Raw genomic sequence first — 27,219 nt, 5'->3', positions numbered from 1 at the left:
CGGTTGACTCTGTTTTCCAAGGAGTAGCCCGCAATTACTACGGACCAGTGGGTCTTAAGCGTGATAAAACAAGGTTACGCTTTAGAATTTGCTCATCTGCTTTGCTTCGAGATCCATTCATGGTCTCCTCTTGCACCTCTGCGGAAAAGAGACGGGTCGTTCAGCAGACTCTGGACCAGCTACGAAGCATGGGAGCATTGTCCCAGTACCTGTGGAGGAGCACGGGAAGGTACAAAACTCCATTTACTTCGTGATTCCAAAGAAGGAAGGGACTTTTCATCCCTTTCTGGATTTGAAGAAAGTAAACGTGGCTTCCAAGGTCCCTCATTTTCACTTAGAGACTCTCTGCTCTATTATTGTGGCGGTACACAAGGGGGAGTTTTTGGCATCCTAGTTTCTGACCGATGCCTACTTGCCCGACCATCAGAGGTTTCTGAGGTTCAACATCCTCTGCATGTATTTCTGGCAACGGCCCCAAGGACTTTCACCAAAGTGATGGTGGTTGTGGCAGCGGCCCTCAAGAAGGAGGGTGGTCTAGTACATCCATATCTAGATGACTGACTAAGTCGGAAGCCCAATGCAGGCAAGCTGTGGGTCCTTGTGCTGCAGCACTTGCAGTCCCTCGACTAGATAGTGAATTGGACCAAGCATCATCTCGTCCCATCTCAGGCTTTGGAGTTCCTGGGAGCGTGCTTCAGAACCAAACTAGGGAAGGTTTTCTTGACGGAGGCATGCATAGTCAAGTTGCAGTTGCAAGTGTGCAGATTGTTGGAGAGCCTTGTGCCCAGGGTCTGGGATTCCATTCAGGTTCTTGGCTCCATGGCGTCCATGTTGGAGCTTGTGCCTTGGGCCTTTGCGCATATGTGACCTCTTCAATTGGCGTTGATTTCTCAGTGAGATACGTTGTCGGAGCAATTTCAGCTTCCTCTGCCACTTATGCAAGTAGCCAGGTCTAGTCTTTCATGGTGGCTTAGTCGGCACCAGTTGTGTCAAGGGGTGGACAGTGGTCACCACAGATGCCAGTCTCTCCAGTTGGGGAGCAGTCTGTCAAGATCAGTCAGTGCAAGGCCAGTGGTTGGCAGAGGAGGTGTGGTCTATCAATCACCTAGAGAAGAGAGCGGTGCATTTAGTGCCGAGGGCTTTTCTCCCCCTTGTGTGTGGCTGTCTGGTCAGAATCTTGTACGACAATGCGACAACGATGACTTGGTGAGTCGGGCGGTGGCTCAGGAGGTGATCCACTGGGCAGAGCAACATCTGGTGTTAGCAGCTTCTCACATAGCAGGGGCTGACAATATGCAGGCGGATTTCCTCAGCCATCAGAAACTAGATCCTGGGAAATGGGAGCTGTCTGAGGAGGCAATAGCTCTCATCAGTGCCAGATGGGGTGAACCCCCTATGGACTTAATGGCAACTCAGCGAAATGCCAAGGTGGTCCACCTCTTCAGTTGCAGAAGAGAGCGCAGAGCAGAGGGAGTCTATGCCTTGTTTTTTCCTTGGTCAAGGGATGTTCTGTTGTATGTTTCCGCCGTGGCCGCTAGTAGGCAAGATATTGCGGCACATGGAGGTCTACCCAGGAGATGTAATTCTGGTGGTGTTGGAGTGGCCTCCAAAGACCATGGTTTGCCGATCTGGTCAATCTAGTGATAGACGGCCCGTTGAGGCGCTCTCATCTACTGAACCTTCTGTGTCAAGGTCCCATATTTTCAGATCAAGTGGCTTGCTTCTGTCCCGTGGCTCGGCTTTTGAGAGGAAGAGCTTAAGGGACAAAGGTTACTCAGAGGATGTTATTTCTACTCTTGCAATTTAGGAAGTCTTCCACCTCCTTGGCCTATGTGGGGGTCTGAAAGGTGTTTGAGGATTGGTGCATGGAGCAAAGTGTTGTTCCTATGTAAGCTTCTGCAGTGGATATCCTTACTTTCTTGAAAAGAGGTTTGGTGAAGGATTTGTCCTTTAATTCCCTTATGTTTCAGGTAGCAGTCTTGGGGTGTCTCTGGGGCAAGGTGCATGGGCCAACTCTGGGTGCACATCCAGATGTGGTGTGTTTTCTCTGTGGGGCGAAGCATTTGCGGCCTCCGGTTCAGAAACTGTGTCCCTCCTGGAGCCTTAACTTAGTTCTGAAAGGCATGTGCGCGGCGCCGTTTGAGCCTTTGAAGCGAGCTACCATAAAGGATCTTATGTTGAAGGTCATTTTCTTGGTGGCGATTTGTTCCCCCTAGGAGGATTTTGGAGCTTCAAGCTTTCTCATGTTGAGATCCTTTCTTGCAAATTACGGAGTCAGGGGTTTCTTTGAGGACAGTTCCAGCCTTTTTACCAAAAGTGGTGTCGCCTTTTTACTTAAGTCAGTCGGTGGAGCTCCCGGCTTTGCCAGTTTTAGAGGGTTCAGCACCTCATGCAAGGGAGTTGTGGCTTTTGGATATCAAACATGCTTTATTACGATACCTGAAAGTTACAAACAGCTTTTGCTTGTCGGATCACCTTTTTGTGCTGTGGAGTGGTGCAAAAGGCCACTATTGCATGCTGGTTGAAAGAAGCCATTGGCTCTGCGCATATCTGGCAGGGGCATCAGGTCCTAGGGGGCTTAAGGACTCATTCCCAGGCGACCTCCTGGGCCGAATGTCAGCCAATTTCACCACAAGAGATTTGTAGGGTGGTTACTTGGAAGTCTTTACACACTTTCGCCAGACATTATCATTTGGATGTTCACGCCCCAGAAGCCAAGGGTGTGATTCTTGCCTCACAAATCTGCTTCATTTTTTTGAAGGGGTTAATAAACATGTGGATAAAGGTGAACCAGTAGATGTTAGTGTATTTGGATTTTCAGAAGGCGTTTGACAAAGTCCCTCATGAGAGGCTTCTACGAAAACTAAAAAGTCATGGGATAGGAGGCGATGTCCTTTCGTGGATTACAAACTGGCTAAAAGTCCGGAAACAGAGAGTAGGATTAAATGGTCAATTTTCTCAGTGGAAAAGGGTAAACAGCAGAGTGCCTCAGGGATCTGTACTTGGAACGGTGCTTTTCAAAATATTTATAAATGATCAGGAAAGGAATACGACATATGAGGTTATCAAATTTGCAGATGATACAAAATTATTCAGAGTAGTTAAATCACAAGTGGATTGTGATACATTGCAGGAGGATCTTGGCATGACTGGAAGATTGGGCATCCAAATGGCAGATGAAATTTAATGTGGACAAGTGCAAGGAAAAATAACCCTTGCTGTAGTTACAATATGTTAGGGTCCATATTAGGAGCTACCACCCAGGAAAAAGATCTAGGCATCATAGTGGATAATACTTTGAAATCGTCTGCTCAGTGTGCTGCGGCAGTCAAAAAAGCAAACAGAATGTTAGGAATTATTAGAAAGGGAATGGCTAATAAAACGGAAAATGTCATAATGCCTCTGTATCGCTCCATGGTGAGACCGCACCTTGAATACTTTGTACAATTCTGGTCACCGCATCTCAAAAAAGATGTAGTTGCGATGGAGAAGGTACAGTGAAGGGCAACCAGAATGATAAAGGGGATGGAACAGCTCCCCTATGAGGAAAGGCTGAAGAGGTTAGGGCTGTTCAGCTTGGAGAAGAGACAGCTGAGGGGGGATAGGATAGAGGTCTTTAAGATCATGAGAGGTCTTGAACGAGTAGATGTGAATCGGTTATTTACACTTTTGGATAATAGGACTAGAGGGCACTCCATGAAGTTAACAAGTAGCACATTTAAGACTAATTGGAGAAAATTTATTTTTCACTCAACGCACAATGAAGCCCTGAAATTTGTTGCCAGAGGATGTGGTTAGTGCAGTTAGTGTAGCTGGGTTTAAAAAAGGTTTGGATAAGTTCTTGGAGGAGAAGTCCATTAACTGATATTAATCAAGTTGACTTAGGGAATGGCCTTTGCTATTACTGGCATCAGTAGCATGGGATCTTCTTAGTGTTTGGGTAATTGCCAGGTTCTTGTGGCCTGGTTTGGCCTTTGTTGGAAACAGGATGCTGGGCTTTTTGGACCCTTGGTCTGACCCAACATGGCAATTTCTTATGTTCTTATGACTCTCGTGGTCCCACCCTAGTTAGGGAAGCTTTGGTGCATCCCAGGAATCTGGACTGATCTGGGTCAGGTATAAGAAAATTGGTTCTTACCTGCTAATTTTCATTCCTGTAGTACCACAGATCAGTCCAGAGTCCTGCCTGTGGATATGGGGAGTTCAGGAGAATCCGTTTGACATGTTCTTGTAATTAATCTGAAGGAATGGTACAGTTTTTGGTTTAATCCTTCATGTTTTGTTATGGGACCAGTCTTTCTCTGTTCTAAGTTTCCACTTCCCACTGCTCGTTTAGAGGATACTGATTCATGTTTGTTATTCTACTATCTTGGCTTTGATAGAGGTCAATGCTGAGGGACTGCAGGTAGCACACTACCCTGATTAAGTACACTGACTTCTGCAAGTATCTTGCCTACGCCTTGTATATTCCTGTAAATAGTCCGTTGCAGTTTTATTTATTGCTTTAATTCCTCCACCTCCTGCTCTTTGTATACTCCTCCTTGTTCGCCCTCCCTGTTCATTGTAATTTCTGCCTTTTAAGTTACATTGTAAACCGGTATGATGTACGCATACTAATACCGGTATATAAAAGTTTTTAAATAAATAAATAAATATGTCAGTGTTGGTAAAACTCTCTGTCTCCATCTGCTGGAAGGGAGGCAAAACCCAGGAGTCTGAACTGATCTGTGGTACTACAGGAACGAAAATTAGCAGATAAGAACCAATTTTCCTTTAGTTCTTCTGGTCCCTGACAAGCCATCTTATCTCCCCGATTCTAAGCCTACCTAACTGTAATTTGGTAAAAATGTTAGAGATCTTTGTAAGTTGTAGTACTATAGAACCTTTTTGTTAGTCCTTTAAAAGGTATCACATTGGCTGCTGGAGCTCTGCTCTAGTAATACGGATGTCTCTCCTTTGGAAGGTTTCACACAGACTTCCCCAGTGGGAATGAAGGTCATTGCTCTTGCAGGTTGTATGGAAGCCTTGATGTAACACATTTCCTCGCCTTCTCTCACAAGCACTCATTGGCTTCACAAGCAGGATAGGAGCTGTGGAATCCAGCTTTCTGCAGGCGGGCCACCGCTGTCACTTTCGAAATGTTGGGACACAGAAATTGTCCTGCAAAATGGGTCGACCACGCCTGACCTTTTTCTTAGTGTACTTAGTTCGTTCAGGGTAGCTGTCCTGAGACCTCTGAACTGTTCTTATACCAAAGCCAAGGCCCATACAATGAGCCTGGGAACTTGAAGCTTCTGGTAGGGAGAACAGATTATAATTTGCATTTTAAAGCACTTTGTAACCCTGCATGTACCATGTGCAGCCCATGCCAGCTTCTAAGGAAGACTGATCCACACTGTTACTATGTGACGCCTGCTGTGACCGAGTACCTCCCCGGCCTGTTTAACTCTAGGTGCAGTATCGAGCGATTGAACACTACAGCGGCGCCTGCTGTCCTGTGACCAAAGGCATCAAAACGTTCTTTACCACGCCCTGCACGGAGGAGCCTAGGATAGAGCTACAGAAGGGCGAGCTCATCTTGGCCACTAGAGGTTTGAAGTAAGTTATCTTATGGAATGTTGTAGTTACTAAGCTTAAACCTTTCGCATGATTGTAACGGTCATCTTTCTGCCCTTTCAGACACTGGATGTACGGGGACAAGATTTTGAAGGCCGGAACAACAGAAGGTAAAATAAGTTTTTTAGTAGCTCAAAGCTTTTACTGATCCTGGTGTTTTTATAGCAGCAGTGCTAATGGGATCACTTTGAATCTGGGCTTTCCTGTTCCTTGGCTCTGGTACATCTTCTTTTGAACTTACTCCGAGGTCATCTTTGTGTTTCGCCCTCATGTATTTTTTTGGTAACATGTTGACAGGTTTTTTAAATTTATTTTTCCTACCAGATGCGCACCTTTTTTTTTATCACTGTATCCCCTGTTTTTAGAAATCTCCCTCCCTACATCCGAGCTATAGCTTCCAGGCTGTGTTCCTCCTTGAAGCATGTCCGGGTGACTCCTGGTGAAGATCTGCTCTTCTCCTGTTTCTGCCACACTTAGGCTTTAGGGGAGCGATTTGCAAACGGACTGCTTTGCTGCAAAGCCCCTGCAGCCTTCAGTCCCTGCTTTTTGTGAGGGTACTTTTCCCTGGAAAATAATGCGTGTAGAGTTGAAAATACAATGAACATGTGTTTTCCAGAATGCGTTCACCCCCAGCCCTCCCGGGAATGCCTCTCTGAAATGTGGCTATAAGTCTATGCAATGTAGAACAGCTCACGGGCTTTCAGGTAGCTTGAGGGAGACCAGCGTGGGTAATTCATTATCATCTCCTTGTAATTGCCCTCCGCCTGAATTGGGGGGGGGATGCCAGCAGAGGGCGCCGGTTGTAAGCAGCTCAGGAACAGCCCTGGTGTGTGTTGGTTTCTTTTTGAGTCATGAGTTAGGGCAAGCTTAAGTTTGAGAACCTTTCAAAAATTGTAAAGAGGAAGGTCTCCACTTTGAACAAATGAAAAACTGCCCTTCCTGGGAGAATGAAATTGAGAGAGAATCTGAAAAGGGAGCAGGCTTTGGGTGAGATTTCCTTTGGGCAAACAGTGCAAGAAAAAGCCTGTCAGTCGGTGGGTGTGCCTGTCTGTTTTCAATCTGTGCATTTTTTGTTTGCACCAACACTTCATTCCTTACAGGTTCTGGAAGAAAAAAAATCCAGAGAGTAAAAAAAAACCCAAAAACTAGAGCAAGCTAAAAACTGGCACAGACACGCACTATTGGACTTTTGCCCAAATTTAGAATTGGGCAGACTTTTTTCAAACTCTCTGCATTGGTTCACGTGAACCTTTTTACCCACGCATTTAGCACCAGCTTTCAAAGGGGCGATCCACGTGTACTTTGGCTTCGAGCCTTGCCTTGGCCTCAAACTACATGCAGTCATCTGCACCTGCTTTTTCCACAAGTAGGGTTTTTGCTGGAAAAGTACACAGTCCATATGCTCTTGATGTAAAACTCTTCTTGGAGCCAAGATGGCCACAATCTGAGAGGCAGTGGACTAGAGTTCACTGCATTTCCGGCACCTTTTTGCCTGTTTAAACAATGCCACATGCAAAGCATAAGGCTAAACTGAGGGAGGCTTCCCAAACATCTCCCTCTGTAGCCGTTTCTGAACAACGGATTGATGGGTTCCTTAGCCCAATATTGCAAAGCTGTTCAGGAGCCATTGCGGTGGACGATGTTGGGCGAGTGCCGACATTGCTGGCTGAAGAGAAGACATTGAGCTCTGGCAGACCGAGAACTCCTTCCCCCTTCCTTCCTAATACCACATGGAGAAGCAGCCTCATGGTGGAGCATCAGGGAGCAAGTCAGGCCTCCTGGTGCTTGGGAAGGCTACTTCATCTACCAGTTCGGGACCTAGACGTGTGGTCTCAATAGAGACTCTAACCGCTGTGGGGGAGTTTGTCTCTCTCCCGGCTGATGGAGTACCTTGGTGAGTCCCTGGTTTCAGGCCTTGACTCAGGGGGATAGTTGTGGGAACCATCTTAGATTTCCTGGAATCTCCAGATGAACTTCATCTGCTTAAGAGGAACACTTTTGGTTTCTTTCTCCTTTCTGAATGACCGAAGCTCTGCTTTGAGATTCTTTCTTCATAACAGGCTAGCTTTGTTTTATGGTCAGAGAATATGGATTTCTCCCAATATCACTAGGGATGACTCAAGACCGTAGGAATAAATTCCTGGCTATGCAGTCTGAAGTTTCTGTGCTTGATGCACAATTGATGTGTAGATTTTGAACCATCTTGGTTGCGATTTTTCTTGGATTTCCATGTTAATGGTTAGCCTCTTATTATCTGTTTTTTCGGTTTTTGGAATATTGTAATGTTTCACCTCTCAGTTCTTGTTGGTTTTTTTTTTTTTTTTTTTTGCAGTGTAATTTTTGCTCTTTCTTCATGGGCTTCTCTCTTTTTCTTATTGTAGTGAGGGATGTGTAATTGGGATTAATACTAATAAAGGTGAATTTTAAACGCCCTGCATGCACCAAAACTGGGAGAAATGCGAATATGATGAGCCGGTGCGCAGTAAGCGGCTTTTAAGTCACCCACGTATATGGGTGACATCTCCTGCATGTACAAAATTTTTTTCCCCCAAAAAGGGGCTGGCGTGGGCATGGTCTGGCCAGGGAATTAGTGTTCTTGGATTTCACATTGAAACCAGTGCGTAAATATTTAAGCGAGCACTGGGGTGTACTCTGCCATGTAACTTTACTTCTGCTATGGACGTTGTGTAAATAATAAAATTTAAAAAATATTGGCATCTCAGCAGGGTTTTAAGGATCAGGGCGAACAGGGGAGAAGGAGGTTAGGAAGTCCTATCCCTTAACTAGGCAAACTGGGAGAATGGCCAATGGCATCGGCACATGTGGCTTTTGAAATCCCCTACTTTCACGGTAGAAGCGGCATTTGCATGCACAGGTGCTCGCCCACTTAAAATTGAGCGCACATGTGCATGCAGTCGGGCTATTTTACAACATGCGCACGTATTTTATAGAATGGCTGTAGGCTGACGAATGTATGTGCCTGTTTAAAAGTTAGTCATATTGTGTAAAATACATTTTTCCCTTTTTTTTTATCTATATTGCACTACGCATTGCTTCATCTTTTGTTACAAGGATGCTTGTGTTAAATTTACAGTTCGCAATAAATATCTTTTTAAAAACCTCTTCTTTAAAGCTATGTGTGTACGTTCTTGATTTTCTTCTGTGAAGGCCTCTCCCTGCATTCTGAGGTAATTACAATCTCCCCCCCCCCCCCCCGATAAAGTCGTGATGTGATAGGATTGAGACAGGAAAGCATACTATGACCTTTTACTGGCTCAAGTTCAAGCATCTGATTTCACAAATTACCTGCCAGGCCCAGACTTTCAGGGCAGTGAGAAAAATGACTCGCAGGAGATTTATTGTGGATATGATTTTAAAAAAATTAAATATCTCAGATTTCCTAGCATGTAGCCAGATGGACTCGGGACCAATCGGTTATATGCTCCCCTGCCAGCAGATGGAGATGGAGTCAGGTTTCAAAGCTGACGTCACCCTATATATACCCCTGAAGTGACCTCAGCCATTCAGTATCTCTCCGTCTCCTAGCAGATGTGATTTGTGCCTTCCCTATTGGGAACACAGTACTCTTTAGAAGAGGAAATGTTACCTTTAAATTGGAGAAAGATTGAGCCCCGCCTTCCTGCGGTGATACGTGATGGTCCCTCCCCCAGTTGAGAATTCCTGAGGCGATTTCCGAGATCCCTCAGAGGTGTGCCTTGGTCCAGTAGCTGGTTCCCAGCATGGACTTTGCTGCTGAAGCAGCTGAAAGGTAGCGGGTGCAGGAAGCAGAGCGTGGCGGTGATTGCCTATGCCCTCTTCCCCCCTGCAGCCAGAGACCGTCTCTGTACTCTGCCAGTAAGCGCTGAGCCCAGGTAAGTAAAGGAAGAACTCCTTCGATTTAGAGACGTGGAAGGGCTCCGGTAAGTCTTTCCTTTGGTTGCTCAGCGCGCCGTACCGATGACTTTTCCAATCCCATTGGGGCAAGGGAAGGGGATTTCCGAGCAGGTTGAGCGGCCCTCCAATGGGCTAGGCCCTGCTTCAGGCTTGGTGAGGCACTCCACGTGGCAGGCTGCGGTGGCGCCATCTTGCGTGCGGTTTTGTGCGGCGCCATTTTCCTCCCATAGACTGTCTGTACGCATGGTGCGGGCCAGCCCTACTGCACGCGTAGGTATGTGCTCACCTGTACTTATAACAACACGCATACCTACGCGTGTAAGTACACGCATACATTCCCGTACAACCAGACGCTTATACTTACGTGCATTGGGGCGGATTTGTGCATGCTCTAGTTCAAGCACTAGCCGGCTGAACGCACAAGCTGCACTGAACTATGGCTCCAGCAGCAAAGAAGCACAGGTGACACTCTATTTGTGCCACCTGCTATAGTAGGGCTACACAGTCTGACCTTGAATCTTTCCTGTGTCAGCACTGTGAGGAGGCCCAGGGAGGGCTTGAATCTCAGAACTTCTCCAAGCTCGGCCCCTCCCAGTCATAGGATGGGTCAGCCATGACCTTATCTAGTAGTACCCGAGATTTGAACAATCCCCGGGCTGCATCCTCCTCGGGAGAGAGCCGTTCAGTGGCACCTACCCCAGTTTCTCCTGGCCTAGGCATGGACCCAGCAACCTTCTCTTGGGTGGAATTCTTTCAGGGACTTCAAGCCTTTGTTCAGGCACAGTCAGCTGCTGCCCCTGCCTGGACTGAACCCCAGTTGGTAAGACCTTGCCCTCCCAGCCCTATTAGCATGCCTCGGGACATGTCACCTCACCAAGGGTATCCCTAACAGGGACCCAGACACCATGGACGACGAAGGGGTGCAGGCTCATTGGAGGACTGGGAAATGCCTCCAGGCTTGGAACCATACCGGACCATGTTATGGTTTTTCCACAGAGATGAATTGCCAGCACTGGTTTCCCAGACCCTGAAGACTCTGGGAGCTCCCAGCACGGGACCCTATGTTGGAGCCAAAGACGAACCCCATCCTGGTGTCTCTACGGAAAGCCTCTTGCTATTTCCTGATGCTGGAAGCCATCCAGCAGTTAATTGACCTGGAATGGGACACCCTGGAAGCCAGCTTTAAAGGAGGCTGGGCATTGGAGGCCCTGTACCCTCTGGACCCAGAGGCCAAAGAACGCCTGCGTTTCCCGAAAGTGGACATCCTGATCTGCGCCGTGAACTATCGCAGTAGATTTATTTATTTATTTTATTTATTTATTTAAAATTTTTATATACCGGCATTCATGTTGCAAACACATCATGCCGGTTTACATATAACAGGGGTGTACAATGAACAGTTGAATAACCTATTAGTGTAGAAGGAAGCAGTTACAAATAACAAGGTAATAGAACTGGGAGAAGAGAAGAAAAGGGAGAGAATTAGGTATAGGTATTTACATTAGTAATAACATTTTTACATGTGGAAGTGGTAGATCTGGCTGAATAGAATTAATCGGTGTCCGGGAACGCTTTTTTAAATAGCCAGGAGTGGCCTTGAAGGACGCGCACCATAGGTGGCTGGAGTCCATCCTTAAGCAAGCCTTTGACGTGACAGCAATGATGCTGCAGATCGCTTCCTGTTGTGCCCTGGTGGCTCACTCATGTCTGCTTCTCAATAGAGAGGCAGATAGCTCAGGGGCGCATTCCAGAGATGTGATGGAGTCCGCCACGGCATTCCTAGCGGATGCAAGCTCTAATCTAGTGCGTACCTCGGCCAGAGGGGTAGCCTTAGTGGCGGCCAGAAGGCAACTATTGCTGCGAAATTGGTCAACAGATATGACCTCTAAGGCAAACCTCACAAAGATGCCCTTTAAGGGATCCCTCCTATTCAGAAGCAAATTAGAAAAGTTGGCCAGTAAATGGGGTGACTCTCCAGTGCCGCGGCTACTGACAGATAAGAAAAAGAGGTTGCAGCGCCCCTCGCCCATGATGGGTCGGACCAGGGGTTCCCAGCATTTTCGGCCCTACAGAAACTTGCCATTTCAGACATCTCAACCTTCGGGAAGGTCTCAGTCCTTTTGGAGCTGTCAACCAAAAAGAGGAACTGGTTCGGGCTCAGGTTCAAACCAAACTCCCCAATGAAGTTTGGCCGACCCATCTACAGGATGAGGGGATAGAGGGCCGCCTATCCCTCTTCTATCAGCGGTGGGTCGAGATCACGTTGAACAAATGGGTACTAAACATCATTCAAGAAGAATACATTCTGGAATTTCGCAGTATCCCTCAGGACATGTTCACGATGTCTCCTTGCCACTCCCAGCACAAAATCTGGCAGTGGAATCTACGTTGATAAGGCTCCTCGGTTTGAGGGCTATAACTCCAGTACCTACACACCAGGAAAATATGGGGCGTTATTCCATCTATTTCATCGTACCCAAGAAGGAGGGTTCCTTTCACCCTATTCTGGACTTCAAGAGTGTCAGTTGTCGTCTGCGGATAATTCACTTCTACATGGAAACTCTCTGCTCAGTCATAATGGCAGTACAACCGGGAGAGTTCTTAACCTCTCGGAGGCCTACCTTCATATTCCAATCCGCTAGTACCACCAGCATTTCCTATGCTTTGCGGTACTGGGCTGCTATTACCAGTTCTGGGCATTGCCCTTCAGCCTGGCAACCACCCCCAGAACATTCTCCTAAATGGTGGTGGTGGCGGCGGTGGCAGCTCTGAACAAAGAAGGGATCCTGGTGCACCCTTACCTAGAAAACTGGCTGATTCGGGTGAATTTGTTGGAAGAGAGCCCTCAGGTGACCAGCAGGGTCATGTCCCTACTTCAGGAACTTGGCTGGGTTGTGAACATGGACAAGAGCAGCCTCAAGCCCTCCCATTCCTTAGAGTACCTGGGAATCCAGTTCAACACCAAGAAGGACAGAATCTTCCTCCACCCCCATCCCCCCCAGGATAAGGAAGCTGATGGGCCAAGTGCGCTGGTTGATGAACACAATGCGCCCCAGGGTGTGGAGCTATCTCCAGGTCCTTTGCCTGATGGCATCAACCCTAGAGGTAGTGCCATGTGTGAGAGCACACATACGGCCACTCAAACGCTCCCTGCTATCACGTTGGAACCCACTGTCACAAGACTACTCTATTCGCCTCTACCTACCGACTGAAGTATATTCTCAGCTCCAGTGGTTGGCTACAGGATGTTCTCCTAAGCAAGAGTGTAAGCCTGTCCCCACCAAATTGGCCAGTCCTCACAATGGACATGAGCCTCAGAGGATGGAGAGCTCACTGTCCGGATTTGACAACCCAGGGGTGATGGACCAATGAAGAGGCACACTGGAACATAAACTACCTGGAAACCCGAGCTGTCAGATTAGCGTGCCTACAATTTGGCCACAGACTCCAGGGCCAGGCACTCCATGTGATGTCTGACAACGCATCAACGGTAGCCAACATCAACCGCCAGAGAGTAACCAAAAACCAAGTGTCTCTGGAAATAGAATGGGCAGAATTTAATTTACAGCAGATCTCGGCCTCCTACATTGTGGGAAAAGACAAAGTCACAGCAGACTTTCTCAAGAGGGAGAGTCTGGATCCAGGAGAATGGACGTTTGTCAACCAGAGGCTTCCAGCTCCTGGTAGAACACTGGGACCGCCCATTCATTGACCTACTGGCCACATCCCACAACGCAAAGTTTCCCAGATTCTTCAGTCGCAGAAGAGATCAGCACTCCCAGGGGATCGATGTCCTGGTCCAGATCTGGCCATAGAAGGACTTACCTTGTGCCTTCCCTCTGTGGCCTCTGCTGGGCAAAATCATTCGCAAGATTTAGCATCACAGAGGATTAGTCCTTCTGGTGGCCGTGGATTGGCCCAGAAGCCCATGGTATGCAGACATGCGGAGGCTTCTGTTGGAGAACCCCCCTGTATCTCCCTCCACACAGGGACCTTCTCCAACAAGGTCCGATCCTTCACAAGGACCCAACTCTGTTTTGTCTTATGGTCTGGCCCTTGAGAGGGCTCACCTGACGAAGCGTGGATATTCAGCGGCAGTAATTGCCACCTTGCTTCGCACACGGAAGTTTTAGACATCCTTGGCGTACATGCGGATATGGAAAATATTTCTAGCCTGATGCGAAGAACGCAGGCTCTCTCCTCAGTTGATCAAGATCCCCATGTTTCTGGAATTCTTACAGGACGGACTGAACAAAGGACTGTCCCTCAACTCCTTGAAGGTCCAGGTGGTGGTGCTCTCCTGTTTCAAAGGTGAGGTGAACTGAGCCCGCCTGTCAACACATTTGGACTTGGCCCATTTTCTAAAAGGAGTTTAAACATCTCCGACCACTCTTAAAGTAGCCGGTCCCCCTTTGGAACCTCATCTAGTATTGGCCTTCTTAGCAGGGCCTTCCTCTTGGCCACTGTATGCTCTGTCTCTACACCTGTTAACGCTGAAGAATGTATTCTTGGTGGCAATATGCTAGGCTCGTTGCATCTCTGAACTATAGGTGCTGTCCCTTCCTTCTTGCCAAAGGTAGTCGCGGAGTTTCACCTGAACCAGTCCATTTCCTTACCATCCTTAGACAGACACAAAGATTCGGAAGACTACTGCCTCCTACGCTACTTAAACATCAGGAGGCTGTTAGTACGGTATGTTGAATGTACAGAACTGGTGTGCAAGATGGACTGCTTGTTTGTTCTTCACGATGGAAGGAAACTAGGCGAAGCAGCTTTGCGAGCTACCTTAGCCCGCTGGATCAAGGAAGTAATCACAGGATCTTTTGCAGAGGCAGAGAAGCTTTTACCCCTTCAGGTAAAACTCATTCCACTAGGGCCCAGGCAGCATCCTGGGTGGAAGCTAAGCTACTGACTCCCATCGACATCTGCAGAGCAGCGACATGGTTTTCCTTGCACACCTTCTCCAGGTTCTATATCCTGGACGTTCAAGCCCGAGAAGATGCAGCCTTTGCAAGGGCGATGGTAACCGGACCACGGGCAGCCTCCCGCCCTGTTTGGGAGTAACTTTTGTACATCCCATTGGTCCTGAGTCCATCTGGCTACACACTAGGAAATAGAAATTACTTAACTGATAATTTCGTTTTCCTTAGTGTAGACAAATGGATTTGGCATCCCACCCATGGCTGCCCACAGGGCCAAGAATCTCACATGAATCTCGATCCCAAAGAGGTAAGCCATCACCCTATCCCTAGATCTGGGCATCTATAATATTGCTGGGATTTGGCGCTTATGTTTGGCTGAGTACAGTTAAGATCACCAGTTTTAATCACGTTATTAAATTGTATTCAAGTTTTTCAATAGTCCACAATGGCTTTTGAAGAGAATACTGAATGGCTGAGGTCACTGCAGGGGTATATCTAGGGTGATGTTAGCTTTGAAATCTGACTCTGTCTTCATCTGCTGGCAGGGGAGCACATAACCCATTGGTCCTGAGTCCGTCTGTCTACACTAAGGAAAACAAAATTATCAGGTAAGTAATTTCTCCATTTTTGGGGGGGGATAAGAATATTTAGTATATTTGCCAAGGCCTCAGTCAACATTGGAAGTTCTGGGTGACAAAATGTTGGCCCTGAGCTGCAGGCTGTGGAGCCCCTTTCTTATTTCGGGCAGTCATGCCCCCCTGTGTGCGCGTAACGGTGCTTTCATGTGAGACCCCTATGAAGAACTCTTTGAGATTGCACCGCTGTGTGAACTCTTCTTTTCTCCTTTCAGCCGGTGCAAGAATCCGAGGCTGGTTCCCTAGAAGGTGTGTGGAGAAATGCCTCTATAACGGGGCTGACCAAACAGAAGAGGAGAAAAAAACCAGATAACCCTTTTGATATAATATTTTGCGAGGCTTTTGTAGCAATGCTTTTTTCTTAAGACAAGCAGAATCCTCCCTCCAAAACCTGGCGTATATTGTATTCTTTTACAATTAATTCAAAGCAGCCTGCTTTGAAGACAACCCCAGTGCCATTTTTATTACGTATTGTAGGTATAAAGAAGCCATTCCATATCTGCCTTCAGCGATTCAGAATTGCCCGTCTCTTCTCACCCGTTCCTTTCAGTGTGGAAGCAGTTTGTGCCATATCAGCTTTTTTAAAAGAAACATGAACCCTCTCTGTACAAGTGGGTTATTTTGAATAATTATCAACACCAAAGCATCACTCTGCATTAATTATAAATGTTACTTTTAGGTCCTTATTTTTTCAAATTAAGATGTTGCTCTGCTCACTGGCGAGCAGCCATGTTTGGAACAGTTTTACAAATGGCCACACGTGGAATGGGAACTGATTGGTCGTGATGTCATCTGTGCGGGCAAATATGAGCCAGGAAGGCTGAGGAAATTCTTGACTCTTGCTGACTTGGCAGCTTCTACTCCTGTAGGGGGATTTTAGGAGTGCTGTTCAAAGATTTAAAAATGATGCAACCTTTAAAACAAAAAAAAAAAAACAAAAAAAGCCAATGGAGTCCTTAGCTAGAAATAGCAGCAGGGCTGCCCCAGTGGCTTGGTGGTACTGTTGCATGGGTTGCTGCAGAGGCAGTGTCTGCAGCTCCCCAGACATTACCCGGCCAGAGCCCAGGTGGCTGCCTGCTGGCGTCCGAGGAGAGCTGTGACGCCCTTGCTGAGGACCGTTGCTGCAAGGGTTTGGCTAGCTGGGAGGAGACAAAGAACAAAAATGGGAGGCTTAGCCCGGCGGCCAGACGGCAGCACTGTGCGCTGTCATGCAAAAGGCCCTTGGTGTGGTCCCCTGGGTTGGCTGGGGGTGGGGGCTGTGGAGGCAGTGTTCACGCTCGAGGGGGACATTATTCAGGGCTCATGACTACAGGGTTTCTAAAGGAGTCCCACTGTTTGGCTTCCGGCCCAGGACGGTCACTGCAACAATTCGACCCGATAGGTTGGAGGTGGGGGAGAGATATAAACATGAGAAAATCCCAGGTAGTTGTGAATGAAAAGTCATGGATACCAGCACTTGTGCCGACTGCTGAATCAAAAAAAAAAGAAGAGAGGGATTTGGGATTCTCAGGTAGTTATGGAAGCCCATGGTACCATTGGCCAGTAGAGGCCAAGTCCAATTGGACTGGTAGCCAAAAGGGTAGAATTTATTTTTTTTTTCAAGCAAGATGCATGCTTCCCAAACTCAAAGTCCTTTTTGGCAAAAATAACGACCTAATTGTAAAGTACTGAATTGGTAGAGAGCATTTCTGCTTGGGGATATGTCTGTCTGGACAGGGGGGAGTACAGCTTTCTTTCTTTTAACTGGGCACAGCTAAGAGCTTTCTACCTCATCAGGCGTGACTAATGAAAAAGCCATTTCAGCCTGGCCAACTCAGAAACTCAGGGTGAAATCTTCCGAGAGGGTGGGTAGTACTCGTGCATAAGGCCAGATGTGCTTTTTTTTTCCCCTCCCCAGAGACAGAAAATAGGAAAAATCACCCATGGGTACATCGGGTTCAGACTGTTATACACCCTGAACATCTGTAAAACTATTTTCTCTGCATGGTTCTGGCGCCCTCTCACTCCACTGCAGAGGGAAGAGTCCCCCTGGCACCTTGAATCACAAGAAAACAATCACCTTCCTTGAGTTCTGGGAACAGGGACATGGTAAGGCTGAAATGCCTCTCTGAGCGCCAAACAGATACTGGAATGGCTCAAACTGCTGTGAAGTGGGAGTCTTGCATGCTTCACTTTCAGGGACTATTTTAATTTCTTTTCTTTTTTGTGTTTTCTTCTTAAGCACTCATGGCCATTCTTTTCAGATGGTAAAACACAATGGTTTTCAGAGCCTGGCATGCTTGCTGGGTTTCTTTAATTGAAGAAGGAAATGATTAAATAAGCTTTTTTTTCCCATTTTCCCTTTCCACCCCCCCCCCCCCCCAAAATATTCATAACAGATATTTTGTAAAGTTTAAATGCAAGTCCAAAAATGAATTGTGATTTTTAATAATGTACATTTTGTCAAAACATAATAAAAAAAAATGTTCTGCACACATCGGTCTTGTATATTTACATTTCCTCTTTCAAGCTTAAGCTTTTATATAAAAAAAAAAAAATTGACATTGGTCTGGTGCATCTGCCTGAACTGTGAAGGTCATAAACAAAACCTTCCTTCTTGTTAACTTTATTTGTAAAGATGTTTTTAAAATCAGTTTGCTAAAAAACCAAAATGGAGGCAGCAGCTAAAATGAACTTGTGATCTCAGCAGTATATTCAATTATTTCTAATATTTTTTCAGATAATTATCTTTTTTTTATGTTCTTATTGGTGCAAGTTCCAAATTGACAGGCCAATACAGTACAGTGCGCTCCGGTCCACTGTTATCCCGCGTTTGGACGCGCGTTTTTGACATGTTAGCTTTACCCCCTTATTCAGTAAGGGGTAATAGCGCGCCGACAACGCGTGTCCAACCCCCCGAAACTAATAGCGCCCGCAACATGCAAATGCATGTTGATGGCCCTCTTAGTGAATCGCGCGGGAATAACTAAGTAAAATGTGCAGCCAAGCCACACATTTTACTTTCAGAAATTAGCACCAACCCAAATGTAGGCGTTAATTTCTGCTGGCACCGGAAAAGTGCACAGAAAAGTCGGAAGTCCCAAAGTAAAAAAAAAAAAAACAGTAAAATCGGCTCGCGGGTTGAAAACTGGACGCTCAGTTTTGCCGGCATCTGGTTTCCGAACCCGTGGCTGTCAGCGGGTTTGAGAACCGATGCCGGCCAAATTGAGCGGCAGCTGTCAAACTCGCTGACAGCCGCCGCTTCTATCAAAAAAGAGGCGCTAGGGACGCGCTAGTGTCCCTAGCCCCTTTTACCGCGGGCCCTCATTTAAATACTGAGTCGCACGCACAGGAGAGTAGCCTGTGCGCACGCCAGGAGAGCGGGCGCTCGTCCGCTCTCCCGCGACTTTTACTGAATCGGCCTGCGAGATTGCTAGAAACTCAGATATTGCATTTCTGTAGTGAATGGGCAGTTCAAGCTTCCCTTCCACATTGCTCATCACAGAATTGATATAGCACAGGTAACAGTAATGCAAGCCATGCACGCACGCACAAATACAATCTACTACTAAACATCTGTAAAGCACCACTAGATATGTGCAGTGCTGTACAGATACACATAAGGGACAGTCCCCTCCAGCAGCTTACAGTCTAGTCAAGACAAACATATACTTCTTTCAGATTCTGGTTTGCCTTGTGTTATAGATTGAAGCAGTTCCAAAAAGGTGAGTTGTGTTTTTTTTTTATAAACTGAATTTGAATACTGCTGGAGAGCGAGCATGATGCACCGACTCAAGAAGTCTATTTCAGACATACAGCACAGTGAGCTGGAAAGCCCACTATGGAGCTGGCAATGAAAGACAAGATCAACTTGCCTGGTAAATGGATTTCAGGAGGAAGGGAGAAAGAGAAGGTAAGAGAGGTAATGAGGAGCTACAGCGTGATGGCATTGATAAGCGAATATGAGAAGCTTGAACTGTATGCAGAACTGGAAAGGGACTTGAGAAGAGGGGTTTACATGGTCATAGTGACATTTAAGATAAGTTGTGCAGCTGACTTTTGAATAGATTGCAGTGGAAAAAAGGTGGTTCAGTAGTCTAGGTGGCAGATAAGAGAGTGGATGAGCACTTTGATAGCATGTTCAGAAAAGGGTTCTATTTAGTGGTTAAGAACATAAGAAAATTGCCATGCTGGGTCAGACCAAGGGTCCATCCTGTTTCCAACAGAGGCCAAACCAGGCCACAAGAACCTGGCAATTACCCAAACACTGAGTAGATCCCATGCCACTGATGCCAGTAATAGAAGAGGCTATTCCCTAAGGCAACTTGATTAATAGCTGTTAATGGACTTATCCTCCAAGAAGGTATCCAAACCTTTTTTGAACCCAGCTATACTAACTGCACTAACCACATCCTCTGGCAACAAATTCCAGAGCTTTATTGTGCATTGAGTGAAAAAAAATGTTCTCCGATTTAGTCTTAAATGTGCTACTTGCTTACTTCATGGAATGCCCCCTAGTCCTTCTATTATTCGAAAGTGTAAATAACCAATTCACATCTACTTGTTCAGGACCTCTCATGATCTTAAAGACCCCTATCATATCCCCCCTCAGCTGTCTCTTCTCCAAGCTGAAAAGTCCTAACCTCTTTAGTCTTTCCTCAGAGGGGAGCTGTTCCATTACTCTTATCATTTTGGTCGTCCTTCTCTGTACCATCTCCATCGCAATTATATCTTTTTTGAGATGCGGCGACCAGAATTGTACACAGTATTCAAGGTGCGGTCTCACCATGGAGCGATACAGAGGCATTATGACATTTTCCGTTTTATTCACCGTTTCCTTTCTAATAATTCCCAACATTCTGTTTACTTTTTTGACTGCTGCAGCACACCGAGCCGACTTTCAATATGTTATCCACTAGGACGCCTAGATCTCTTTCTTTGGTGGTAGCACCTAATATGGAACCTAACATTCCCTGTACGTACCAGGATCAGTCCAGACGGTGGGTTATGTCCCCCGTCCAGCAGATGGAGTCAGACAAGGCTTCGGAGGGTGCTGACATATAAACCAGTGCACCCTCTGTGAGTCCCCAGTATCTTTCTGACTCCAGCAGATAGGAGGAGGGGAATCTGGCTTCCCCTGTCTAGAGGACTCCTTTCTTTCCTCTTTGTTATTTCTTTGGGTTGGATCAAGTGTTTAAAAAAAAAATAAAAATAGAAGGGTTTGGGAGTTTGTTATTGACTTGCAGATAGTGCTGTCTTGTCTCCTTCCCTTCCTTGTTGCTTCCCTGAGGGGTAAGTGTTCTGGTTTGGATTTATTGTGATTTTTCATTTGCAGGGTTCCTGGATAGGGTGGTGGATGTTGGAGGTTTCAACCTCTCCCCACCCTCGCCGCGGTCCGACCCACGGCCCAGAGAAGCGCATTCCCTGGGGCCACTGCAGCAAAGAGGTTTCATTCCTCTGCTGCCACCTGGCTGGGTCGGTGGTGTAGCGGGCGCGTCTTCCCGCTCCCCGTGGCGTGGTCCTTCCCTGACCACAGCGGCTCCGTTCCACCCCCCCCCCCCCTTCCCTCCCCCGCCGAGCATGCTGCGGTCGGCGCATTGCTCGGCGTGCGGGGAGCCGGAATAGTGGTTATCCCGTGAGGGGGTGTGTACCAGGTGCCTTCCTGGTGGGGAGGGCACCTTTCAGCCGCCGGGCCGTCCTCCTGGGCGTGATTCAGCGCGCTTCAGAGAACAGGGGCCGGCCCCGTTGCCGCTTCACACAGGAACGGCGGCCATTTTAGATTCGGAGCTTTGCAGGCAGGAGCCCTCAGAAGAAGGCAGGGAGGATTTTTTTTTTTTTTTTTGAGTTCCCACCGCTGATTCTCACTCTGGTTCCTCCACTGGGCCCCCGGGGGCAGTCGGGAGACCCCCCCCCCCCGGGCCCCCCCTGCGTTTTTAGCAGAACTTATTTTGCTTTTGCATAATGCATATTTGCAGCACCTGGAACAGCCTACAGAGCCCCCGGCAGGACCCCCGCCACCCAAGGTCCCCAGGATCGCGGATACTCCTACAGGGGGCCAGGATCCAGTGGGGGGGGGCATCAGGGGCCGCTCATGGAACTTCCAGGGTGCGTTTCATTCTTCCACCGGCAGGGGGGGTGGACCCAGCCCCGGATCAGGGGAGAGACACTCCCCCTCCCCATCAGGACGATCCTCTCCTCGCAGCACAGTTGGACAGCGATGACCCACGGGTGCTCCGAATCTTTCAGAGGGACAAGTTGGATGCATTCATACCCCATATCCTGAACGAGCTGGACATCGAGCGTCCCCCTGATCTGCCGGGTCCCCCCATACCCATCGTCTCGTCCTTGAGCAAGAAGGGAGATCCAGTCCTAGCGGGTCTACGTCCTCTGTCCAGGGCCTTCCCCACCCATCCCACCTTCCTACAGCTACTGGCCAGGGAATGGGATACTCTCGAGGCCTCGCTTAAGGGCAACAGGGCAATGGAAAAGCTATATCCCCTCCCTGAAGATTTCCTTGAGCTCCTCAAGGTCCCGAAGGTGGATTCCGTGGTGTTGGCGGTGACCAAGCGGATGACTAGCCCGGTTACAGGTGGTACGACCTTGCGTGACCTACAGGACAGGAAGCTGGAAGTTTACCTCAAAAGGGTGTTTGAGGTTTCGGCTTTGGGGGTACGCGCTGCCATTTGTAGCTCCCTAGCGCAGAGAGTGGGTCTTCGCTGGGTTCAGCAGCTTCTTACTTCGCAGGATCTGCCTCCTGAGGAAGCAAGCCAGGCAGACCGCCTGGAGGCTGTCATCGCCAACGGAGCAGATGTTCAGTATGATCTACTCCACATACTGGCACGATCTATGGTTTCTGTGGTTTTGGTGAGACGTCTTCTCTGGCTTTGCAACTGGTCGGCGGATGCGTCCTCCAAGGCCAGTCTGGGATCTCTCCCCTTTAAGGGTAAGTTTCTCTTCGGGGAAGTTCTGGACCAGATCACTAAGTCACTGGGAGAAAATGCAGTACATCGCCTGCCAGAGGACTGGCCATGATCTTCAAGATCATTTAATCCCTCAAGAAGCCGGTTCCGCACCCAAGGCAGCTATCGCAATCCCAGACAGTCGACGCCTAAGACTCCCTCTTCCAGATCGCAGTCGTGGCCTCGTTCCTTTCGAGGCCGCAGGCCACTTAGGGAGGGGACGACCCAAGGAGCTTCCTCCAAGTCCTATCAATGATGCCAGACTCACTCACTCCTCGACACCCCGGATCGGGGGCGGATATCTCTCTTCTACGAGGAGTGGGTGCGTATCACTTCAGATCAGTGGGTTCTAGACATCCTAAGACGCAGTTACGCATTGGATTTTGTTCGGCCTCCAAGGGACAGGTTTCTCTCCCTGTGGTCCAGGGCCAAAACAACTCACTGTGCGACAGACTCTGGACAGGCTCCTGCACCTAGGGGCTATCATTCCCATCCCCTCCGCAGAGGTGGGCTCGGGACATTATTCAATCAACTTCATGGTACCCAAAAAGGAAGGATCCTTTTGTCCAATTCTGGATCTCAAGGAGGTCAAAAAGTCCCTCAAGGTTCTTCATTTTCGAATGTAGACTCTGTGCTCAGTGTTTGCGGCAGTACATCGGAGGGAATTCCTCGCCTCGCTCGACCTGACGGAGGCTTATCTTCACATCCCCATCCTCAAGGCGCATCAGCGGTTCCTCCGCTTCAAGATACTGAGTCAGCATTTCCAATTTCGAGCCCTTCCCTTCGGCCTGGCGACCGCCCCTCGGATGTTCACAAAGATTATGGTGGTTGTGGCGGCAGCTCTTCGGGAGGGGATCCTAGTTCATCCGTATCTGGACGATTGGCTCATTCGGGCAAAGACGCTACCACAGGGCCAATTGGTGGTCACCTGGGTAGTTCAGTTCCTGCAGTCCCTGGGCTGGGTTGTCAACTTCACCAAGAGCAACCTCCAGCCCTCACATTCGTTGGATTTTCTGAGGGCCTGCTTTGACACAGTGCAGGACAAGGTCTTCTTACGCCCGGATCAGGCTCAGTCTCTCCGGGAACAGATCCAGAGTTTTGCCTGCCTGCCCTCTCCCACAGCCTGGGATTATCTACAGGTCCTGGAATCCATGGCTTCTACTATTGATCTTGTACTGTGGGCATTTGCACATTTCCGCCCGTTACAAGTAGCACTACTCTCTCGATGGAAACTGGTCTCGCAGGACTACCAGCGGGTCCTCCCTCTCCCTCAGCTCGCCAAAGCCAGCTTGGGCTGGTGGCTGGATCCTCTTCATCTGGCTCAGGGCATGCCACTGGAAATCCTGGATTGGGTGGTGGTCACCACCGACGCCAGTTTGACCGGTTGGGGGGGCCGTGTGCCAAATGAGTTCAGCTCAGGGGCTGTGGACAAAGACCCAAGCAGCGTGGCCGATCAATCGTCTGGAAACGAGAGCAGTCCGGCTGGCACTCATACACTTCCTTCCCCTCGTGCAAAATCGAGCGGTCAGGATCCTTTTGGACAACCCAACCACGGTGGCGTACATCAACCGCCAGGGCGGCACGAAGAGTCGACATGTCTCGCTGGAAATGGCCTGCCTGATGTCATGGGCGGAGATGCATCTCACCTGCCTGGCAGCCACTCACATTGCAGGAGTGGACAACGTTCAGGCGGACTTCTTGAGTTGACAGCGCTTAGATCCCGGGGAGTGGTCACTCTCCGAAGAGGCGATGCAGCTTCTCATTCTTCTCTGGGGGACACCTCGTCTGGACCTCATGGCCACTCTCCACAACACCAAGGCACCACGATTCTTCAGTCGCAGACGGGAGCACTGTGCAGAAGGTGTGGAAGCTCTGGTACTTCCCTGGCCGCGTCATCTTCTTCTATACGTGTTTCCTCCGTGGCCACTAGTGGGCAAAGTACTTCGGAGGATAGAACTGCACCAGGGTCTTTTCATTCTGGTAGCTCCGGAATGGCCACGACGTCCTTGGTTCGCGGATTTAGTCAATCTCGCACTGGATGGCCTTCTACACCTGGGCCATCTTCCTCGCCTCCTACACCAAGTGCCAGTATTTTTCGACCAGGCAGAATGCTTCTGTCTTGTGGCCTGGCTTTTGAAAGGTGGCGGCTTCAAAGCAAAGGATACCCTGACGCAGTAGTCACGCCCCTTCTCAAGGCTAGGAAGACTTCAACCTCAGTCGCCTACGAAAGGGTCTGGAAGTTGTTCGAATCCTGGTGTGCCTTGAACGGCCTCGGTGCCTCAGATTCTCGCGTTCCTACAGGACGGCCTAGAGAAGGGACTCTCCTAAAACTCCTTGCGAGTACAAGTTTCTGCTCTGAGCTCACTGGTTCAGTTGCCTGACCATCTCTCACTTTTGACTCACCTGGATATCGCCTGCTTCCTCAAGGGGGCGAAACATCTGTGGCCTCCGGTCCAGGATCTCTGTCCTTCCTGGAGCCTCAACTTAGTTTTCAAGATTCTGGCAGGCCCTCCCTTTGAGCCCCTACGTGACGCCACCCTCAAGGATCTCACTCTAAAGACGGTCTTCCTGGTGGCCATCTGTTCTGCATGCAGGGTTTCAGAACTACAAGCGCTATCATGCAGGGAGCCTTATCTCAGTTTTACTGACTCTGAGGTCTCCTTACGTACAGTGCCTTCCTTCCTACCCAAGGTGGTCTCGGCATTTCATCTAAATCAGACGGTAGAACTCCCGTCCTTCGCTGCCAACGAGTCACGGTTTCTCCTGGATGTCAAGCGCAGTCTGATCCACTACTTGGAGGTCACCAGTGAATTTCGGGTCTCGGACCATTTGTTTGTCCTTTGGTCGGGACCAAAGAAGGGCTCTAGGGCTACGAAGACAACGATCGCCAGATGGCTCAAGGAAGCCATTGTGGCGGCATACATTGGAGCGGGTCGGCCACCTCCTTTGAGTGTCAAAGCTCATTCACTTCGATCTCAGGCAACGTCCTGGGCGGAAAGCCAGTCTGTCTCCTCCCAGGAGATCTGCCGGGCGGCGACCTGGAAATCATTGCATACCTTTGCAAGACACTATCGTTTACACCTCCAGTCGTCAACTTCAGGGTATTTTGGCAACAGGGTCATTCGATCAGGGCTTTCAGGGGCCCACCCTATGTAGGGAAGCTTTGGTACATCCCACTGTCTGGACTGATCCTGGTACGTACAGGGAAAAGAAAATTATTCCTTACCTGCTAATTTTCGTTCCTGTAGTACCATGGATTAGTCCAGACGCCCTCCCTAACAATTTTGGGGGTTGGGGGTCTTTTCTTTCTGCTCGATATTCCCTTCTGACTTCTCTATTCTGGTTATATGATTCAGGTTTTCGCCTCGACATTCTTGAGTTGTGGCGACAGTTGCCTTCGTTACAGGTAAATTTCTTGATTTGTAAGCTTGATCCATCCTTCTCTGTTTTCTGGCTCTGATATTCTCTATACTGAGGACTCACAAAGGGTGCGCTGGTTTATATGTCAGCATCCTCCGAAGCCTCGTCTGACTTCATCTGCTGGACGGGGGACATAACCCACCGTCTGGACTGATTCATTGTACTACAGGAACAAAAATTAGCAGGTAAGAAATAATTTTCTTTTGTGTAACTATAGCATGGGTTATTTTTCCCTATATGCATCACCTTGCACTTATCCACATTAAATTTCATCTGCCATTTCGACGCCCAATTTTCCAGTCTCACAAGGTCTTCCTGCAATTTATCACAATTATCCACTATGATACCTAGATCTTTATCCTGGGTGGCAGCTCCTAAAATGGAAACAACATCATGTAACTACAGCATGGGTTACTTTTCCCTACATGCAACACCCTGCACTTGACCACATTAAATTTCATCTGCCATGTGGATGCCAATCTTCCAGTCTCGCAAGGTCCTCCTGCAATGTATCACAATCCACTTGTGATTTAACTACTCTGAATAATTTTGATTCATCTGCAAATTTGATAACCTCACTCGTCGTATTCCTTTCCAGATCATTTATAAATATATTGAAAAACACCGGTCCAAGTACAGATCCCTGAGACACTCCACTGTTTACCCTTTTCTACTGAGAAAATTGACCATTTAATCCTGCTCTGTTTCCTGTTTTTTAACCAGTTTGTAATCCATGAAAGGACATCGCCTCCTATCCCATAACTTTTTAGTTTTCTTAGAAGCCTCTCATGAGGGACTTTGTCAAACGCCTTCTGAAAAGCCAAATACACTACATCCACCGGTTCACCTTTATCCACATGTTTATTAAACTCTTCCAAAAAAAAAAATGAAGCAGATTTATGAGGCAAGACATTCCTTAGGTAAATCCATGTTGACTGTGTTCTATTAAACCATGTCTTTCTATATGCTCTATGATTTTGAGCTTTAGAATAGTTTCCACTATTTTTCCCAGCACTGAAGTCAGGCTCACTGGTCTATAGTTCCCCGGATCGCCCCTGGAGCCCTTTTTAAATATTGGGGTTACATTGGCCACCCTCCAGTGTTTCAGGTACAATGGATGATTTTAATGATGCTACAAATTTTAACTAATAGATCTGAAATTTTATTTTTGAGTTCCTTCAGAACCCTGGGATGCATACCATCCGGTCCAGGTGATTTGCTACTCTTTAGTTTGTCAATCTGGCCAACTACATCTTCCAGGTTCACAGTGATTTGGTTCAGTTCATCTGACTCATCACCCTTGAAAACCATCTCCAGAACCGGTATCTCCCCAACATCCTCATTAGTAAATACAGAAGCAAAGAATTCATTTAGTCTTTCTGTAATGGCCTTATCTTCCCTAAGAGCCCCTTTTATCCTCTCGGTCATCTAACGGTCCAACTGACTCCCTCACAGGTTTCTTGCTTCAGATATATTTTTTAAAGTTTTTATGAGTTTTTGCCCCTACAGCCAACTTCATTTCAAATTCTCTCTTCGCCTGTCTTATCAAGGTTTTACACTTAACTTGACAATGCTTATGTTTTATCCTATTTTGTTCAGATGGATCTTCCAATTTTTGAATGAAGATCTTTTGGCTAAAATAGCCTCTTTCACCTCACCTTTTAACCATGATGGTAATCGTTTTGCCTTCCTTCCACCTTTCTTAATGTGTGGAATACATATGGACTGCGCCTCTAGGATTGTATTTTTAAACAATGTCCAAGCCTGTTGAACACTTTTAACCTTTGCAGCTGC

General features: G+C 47.8%; 1 protein-coding gene across 1 annotated transcript in view; it reads left to right on the top strand.

Moving 5' to 3' along the window:
- Positions 1-16,670, top strand: part of ZDHHC6 (zinc finger DHHC-type containing 6) — a 40,744-nt gene extending 24,074 nt beyond the window's left edge. The window contains exons 9-11 of the mRNA XM_029610394.1: positions 5,453-5,598; positions 5,680-5,726; positions 15,283-16,670. Coding sequence (XP_029466254.1) covers positions 5,453-5,598; positions 5,680-5,726; positions 15,283-15,380 — 291 coding nt within the window. The 3' untranslated portion in view covers positions 15,381-16,670. The remainder of the gene's footprint in view (positions 1-5,452; positions 5,599-5,679; positions 5,727-15,282) is intronic.
- The last annotated feature ends 10,549 nt before the right edge of the window (positions 16,671-27,219 follow it).

This window comes from Rhinatrema bivittatum, chromosome 7 (genome assembly GCF_901001135.1).
Source record: "Rhinatrema bivittatum chromosome 7, aRhiBiv1.1, whole genome shotgun sequence".
Lineage (NCBI taxonomy): Eukaryota > Metazoa > Chordata > Amphibia > Gymnophiona > Rhinatrematidae > Rhinatrema > Rhinatrema bivittatum.
Note: the sequence above shows the minus strand (reverse complement) of the source record. Positions and strands in the feature narration are given on the sequence as shown.